This window comes from Uloborus diversus, chromosome 1 (genome assembly GCF_026930045.1).
Source record: "Uloborus diversus isolate 005 chromosome 1, Udiv.v.3.1, whole genome shotgun sequence".
Classification (NCBI taxonomy): Eukaryota; Metazoa; Arthropoda; class Arachnida; order Araneae; family Uloboridae; genus Uloborus; species Uloborus diversus.
In genome coordinates this window covers 72,649,298-72,655,769 of record NC_072731.1, presented here as the reverse complement: position 1 = coordinate 72,655,769, position 6,472 = coordinate 72,649,298, and the positions used below count along the sequence as shown (strand labels likewise).

Sequence of the window (6,472 nt, the reverse complement as noted above, 5' to 3'; positions counted from 1 at the left end):
CCAAGCTCTTTTACATCAAGTTAGACAAAAATTTTGGCCGCTAAATGGCAGGAATAGCTGTAGGAAAATTGTTCGTAACTGTGTGATCTGTTTCAAAAACAGACCTGTTACTGTTAGTCAAATCATGGCTGAATTGCCTAAAGACCGGGTAAATCCTAGTTATCCCTTTTTTGTCACTGGGATAGATTTTTGTGGTCCTTTCTTTATCAAATTTAAAAACCAAAGGAAGGGTGTATTAAATAAAGTGTATGTTGTTGTTTATGTTTGTCTAAGTACTAAAGCAATACACCTGGACTTTGTAACTGATATGACTACACAGGCTTTTATAGCAAGTTTGAAACGTTTTTTCGGCAGGCGAGGAAAATGTTCAAAAATCATTACTGATAATGCTAAAACGTTCGTTGGTGCCAATGTCGAAATCAAGCGATTGCAGAAAATGGTTAGAATTCCCGATGAAATTTTGTCAAATTATTTTCTAACAGAAGGTATTCAGTGGAATTTCATTCCTCCTAGATCGCCCAATTTTGGTGGCATTTGGGAGGCCGGGGTGAAATCGTTCAAATTCCATTTAAAAAGAGTGATTGGCAGTCAAAATTTAACTTTAGAAGAATTTATTACAATTTTGTCAGAAATCGAAGGTGTTTTAAATTCCCGGCCTCTCATACCAATGTCATCAGAAATGGACAATTTTGAAATATTAACACCAGGTCACTTTCTTATTGGCAGACCTATCACTACCCTTAGTGAACCACAATTGATTGATGTTAAGGAAAACACCCTTTCTAAGTGGCAAAGGATTACCAAATTTAGTCAACAAATTTGGAAGTTATGGAAAAGGGATTACTTAACCCATTTACAACAGAGAAATAAATGGAAATTTAGCAAAAATGATGTTAAAACAGGGACTCTTGTTCTCATTCGAGAAGAAAACTTGCCATCGACAAAATGGTGTGTTGGCAGAATCATTGAGACGAACATTGGTCGTGATAATAGAGTTCGAGTAGTAAAATTATGTTTGCCAAGTGGAAGCACACTAGTAAGAAATGTTAGAGATGTTTGCATTCTTCCAGTTGAAGAAACTGTTTAATTTTTATATATAGTTTTGCAACTAGGATGTTTACTATTTTTGTGCTTGAGTAAGTAATGTATTATTTGTTCTGTTATCAACTGTTATTTTGAACTTTATTTGTTTTGAATGTTATATTGAAATAGTGATTTCAATCGCGGGGGAGTGTTAAATCCCTTGCATACATTAAAGTAGAGGGCGCGTTGGCAGTGTGCGTCAAGTAGGTGCGCACACGTGCCCCTATGTCATAAAAACTGATTTTGATTATTTTTGCCAGGTTAGTTGTTAGTTGTTAGTTTTTGTTGGTTGTTGTCAGTTGTATTTTCTGTTAATGGTTAGGGCGGTGTTTTCAGTTTTATGATTTTATATTTACACGTTTTTAATAAATGTATTGTATTGTTCGAAATGAGTTTATTGCCTATTGAAATACAGTCCACATAACCTACACAAGAGCATCGTACAACTAGTGATGAAATGAAAGCCGCTAGAAATATTTTGGTGAAGATAGTTCAAAAGCAAGAGTTTTCCACTGAGTATATTCATTTGGAGAATAAAAAACCACTTCCTGCCAATAGTAAATTACTTTCCTTAAAGCCATTTATAAATGAAGATGGTGTAATACGTGTTGGTGGTAGACTGGAAAATGCTCCTTTTTCAAATGAAAGAAAACATCCCATTCTCCTGCCAAAGAATCACCACTTAACTACCATTATCATTCGCTCCTATCATGAAACATATTTACATACAGATACTATTCTTTTGTTATCTGTTATACGTAAGGAGTTTTGGATAATTAACGCTAAGTCGGCCATTAAAAAGGAAATTTGGAAATGCATTAAGTGTTTCAAACTCAAGGGAAAAACAGCAACCCAGGTGATGGCTGATTTGCCGCGTGCTAGAGTAATGCCATCACGAGTTCTTTCAAAAACCGGTCTAGACTTTGCAGGACCCTTTCTAGTAAAACCGCGATCTGGCCGCGGAGTTAGAACCTTAAAAGTTTACATTTGTATTTTTGTGTGTTTAGCCGTAAAGACTGTGCACATTGAAATTGTTGGCAATTTATCTGCAGACTGTTTTATAGCTGCACTAAAACGATTTGTGGCGAGACGAGGAAAACCAAGTGAGGTATTTTCGGATTGTGGGTCAAATTTTGTAGCTACAAATAAAGAATTGAATAGAGTTATTGCACGTCTCCAGAAGGAAGAACCCGTTCATTGTTATTTCGCCAACGAGGGAATTAAATGGAACTTTAATCCGCCGTCCGCCCCTCATTTTGGAGGAATTTGGGAGGCAGCTGTCAAATCCGCTAAATCTCACCTAAAACGTACAATAGCAGACCAAAAATTGACTTTGGAAGAATTTTCAACGCTAACAACACAAATTGAATCTTGTTTAAATTCCCGACCGTTGAGCCCTTTGTCAGAGGATCCATCCGAAATGTCTGCTCTTACTCCTGGGCATTTCTTGGTTGGTATATCGCTTTCTTCCATACCAGAAGAAAATCTTCTCAACGAAAAAACTCCCCTTCTTATCGCTGGAAATTAACTCAACAGATTTTTCAGAGTTTCTGGAAACGATGGTTACATGAATATGTTTCCCCGTTGCAACAGCGATCCAAATGGGTACGAGAACAACCAAATATTAAAGTAAATGATTTAGTTTTAATTAAAGAGGACAATGTTCCTCCTCTAAGGTGGAGGTTAGGTAGAGTAATGGAAGTTTTCCCTGGTTCGGATCAGAATGTGCGAGTTGTTAACATAAAGACCGATACTGGATTTTTTCGCCGACCAATTCATAAATTAGCTTTTTTGCCTAATATGGACTGATGAACTTTAGGTGACTGTTACTAATGGATTGGTAAATAATTATGTTTTGTAAAAAGGCTTCTTTACATCTGTTTTATTATTCTACAATTTTTAATAATGTGTATTTCATATTTGTTGCCAGTAATGTATACTTGATAGTAGTTAGTTCTCAATTGTTTTTTTCTATAGTTTATCATATAATTTTTGAAACCATATATGTTTCAACGTGGCTCGATATGTTAAAGCGCCACCTATTTTTAGTTAAAGACCTCTGGCTGCAACCAATTCAGGGAGTTTAAGGTCAGAGCGGCTGAAAGAATGCTGCTCTCAAGTGTATGAAATTAATCATAATAAAAGTTATACAGTCCACTTTTATTGTAGTTTCAATGGTTGTGTTGTGTTGCGTTGCGTTGCAGAGTAGAGCCAACCGCAAGAAACCAGCAAATAGAAAAAGATAATCTTACCTAGAGGTAAGAACAGGTATTGGCATGTGAAAAATAAATTAGATATTGCCAACATAGAACATGGTGCGGGGGGGGGGGAGTAATTTTCCGAGGAATTTTTGTGATAATATTACGATAATTTTTTTTCTGAAAGGTATTGGCACGAGGAAAATGAATTAGGATGTGGTCAACCCCCAAAATAGTGCTGGGGACAGAGGGGGCGGGGTGGAAGTTATAACTTCAAACATAAAATAAGTATATATGCAACATTTCTCGCTTTACAAAAAGTTTTCAAAGCTTAAAATGCTTAAATCAACTAATAACAACATTGTAATGCACAAACATCCGAATTAAATTGCAGACACGTGTTTCACACTAGCTATTAAGAGCTCCTTTTTCAATGTAAAAAATGTGAGTTTGTGAATGAAAATGCATTCGGCTAAGGTTGATTATTTCCATCGATTCTATTTTCTTGTAACCAAATCCATCCAAAGGGGGTGTAAACTTCTTTTCACAAGAGTTCAATTGAATTCCATTTGTAAGAAATAATTTATATTTCTTTATTGAAATTTGATATTGATTAATTAATTACAAAATAGTACCAAGGCTGGTAATTTCCAAGGAATTGTTTCCAAAATTTGATTTTCCATGTCGCTGACATCAAAATTAGCAATATTATACAAAAACTGTATTCGGTTATACTGTAAGCATTTGTAAATTGGCTACTATATAATATGATGCATTTGAAGGAAAAGAGAATACTTCAAAATGCTCCTTTTTTCATTTCTTTATTCAATTTAAAATCTTTCCTTTGGATTGAACTTTTAAAGTTCTTTAACAGCTGGAGTGAAACTATGATTTTAAAAAAAATATTCCTTTACGAATATTTTTCAATATACATTTACAGAAGCAGAGTATTTATTTATTTTAAGCTGCTCTTGTATCCAAGATTGCTGTTTTGACTTTTTAATATTGAAAATAAAGATTGAATTATGTAATCATAGGTACTTATTTTGAAAAGGGAAATCTAGAAAAATATTGTTTTGAAGATATCTTAAGATTGGGATCTTGAAATACAATACCGAGAAAAAATGGAATTTGAAAACAGGAATAATGAAGAAATACTTTTTATTTAGCATATGCTTATTAAATTATAATTTTAAAAGATAAGAGAAAAAACTCTGGAATATGTCTTTAAAACTGAGATTGTTGTTATAATAACAACTGAGCGAGGGGAGGAGTGGTATCCCAACAGCCCTTGGTTTCTACATAACCAATCCTAATATGAAAGATAACATACTCTGTTATGACTGTTCCCATCCCCAAAAGCTCAGTTAGCCCAACAAACCTTTTATATTTTACAGGAGTGCCCACCCTCTAAGAGCAAGGGCTCCTCCCCAAATATCACGAAGACTCTCCTCCAAAAGCAAGAGCCCCCCATAAAAAAGAAGACCCCTAAAACACTCCCCCTTTCTAAAATTTTCAGTGGCACAGTCTGCGCCATTGAAATTTTGAAACCCAGCATTTTAGTGTTTTATATTAAATTCAATTTGAATTGTCAGATTTTTTCATCAAGACTTTTAGATGCATCTAAACCCTTCTAGTCCAGGATCTGAAGGGGGTTGAGCATGCATGAAAAGGCTGACGCAATATTATTTCTGATTATTGTTACAGGCACGATTGTGATTATGAAACCACATGTCGTCGCCCCCCTGGGTGGTCGACAACCCCGAGGGAGGGGGGAAAGCAGTGGGGGAGCCGTTTTCTAAAACATACATAACTCGCGAAATATTTGAGATAAAACACTGAAGAAGTTGCAATCGACGCAACAAAACAAGGGCTTCATAAAAGCTAAATATAATTATGGACCTATCTTTGTAGGTTTCCCTGAGTAAAATTCCATTTTTCGCAAAAAAGCAAAATTTTTGAATAAAATGCGCAAAACAAATTTTTTTTGACCAAAATAAATTCCAAATCAAAATTGTTTGATTTTTTTTTCAAATGAAGTCCAAAATATCATTATCCAGTTTGTTAAAATCATTTAATTACTGTTAACGCGTTGAAAAACAAAATGACAGTAGCAAGCTCGAACACGATTTGCATTATAGTTCTGGATCTGAAGGGGTATTTTGAGCATGCATGGAAGACCTGACGCAAAAGTATTTCTGATTAATGTCACAGGCACTATAGTGAATATGAAACCACATGTCTTCGCCTCCCCCCCCTGGATGGTCGACAACCTCGGGGGATGGGGAAAGCAGTGGGGGGAGCCGTTTGCTAAAACACTCATAATTCTCGAACTATTTGAAATAAAACACTGAAAAAAGTGGCAAAAGATGCAACAGAACAAGGGCTTGAGAAACCGAAACATGTTTATGGTCTTATCTTTGTTGGTTTTGAATTAAAATTCCTTTTTTAGCAGCCATGCAAAAATTTTGAATAAAATACGAAAAACTTTTTTTTCAAAGATAAGTTTTTTTTAAATTTATTTAACCGTTTAGGGAATCCATAAAACCTGAAATTTCATTATTCAGTTTGTTTAAAACTACTTAATTATTACCAACGTGAGCGTTAAAAAGCGAAATAGAAAATGCAAGCACTTGCCTAAGTTAGCGCATTGAATAAAATGGCAGTATGCTAAGGAGAAAAAAATAGCATTATTATCCTTATGACGAACTATTCATTCTTCAGTTTACAAACTTAATTCTAAATACAAAGTATTTAACTATGGCTTTAATTTTGTTATATACTGCTTTAAATTTGAGAGGAACTAGGGATCCAGGCCCAGAGTAGTTTCAATTCAAATATAATTTTAATTTATTTCTATCAATTTCTGTTTTCAATTTGCACAAACGAATATTGCGGGTATTGTTTTGCGGATATTGCTTTTTATAATTTACTCAACAAAGAACAATGATAGAAGAAATAATATGTACTAAATAAATATAAAAAATGAGAAGCTTGAGCTTTCATGAAAACGAATATATATAAATATAAAATTATACACTAGAGTTCTAAAAAAACTAATTAAATACAATTAGTAAAATAATGCGTATTAAAAAATAATTGCAGAATATCAATATGCATACTTAAAGCATTAATATATCAGAAATTCTAAAAGCTGGATCATACTCTTTTTTTGTTGACTTGTAATTGTT

General features: G+C 34.1%; 1 protein-coding gene across 1 annotated transcript; it reads left to right on the top strand.

Annotated features, from left to right (window-relative positions):
- Positions 1-307: 307 nt before the first annotated feature.
- LOC129225860 (uncharacterized) lies at positions 308-1,087 on the top strand. Its single transcript, XM_054860421.1, has one exon. The coding sequence runs from the start codon at positions 308-310 to the stop codon at positions 1,085-1,087; it is 780 nt and encodes a 259-aa protein (XP_054716396.1).
- Positions 1,088-6,472: the final 5,385 nt, after the last annotated feature.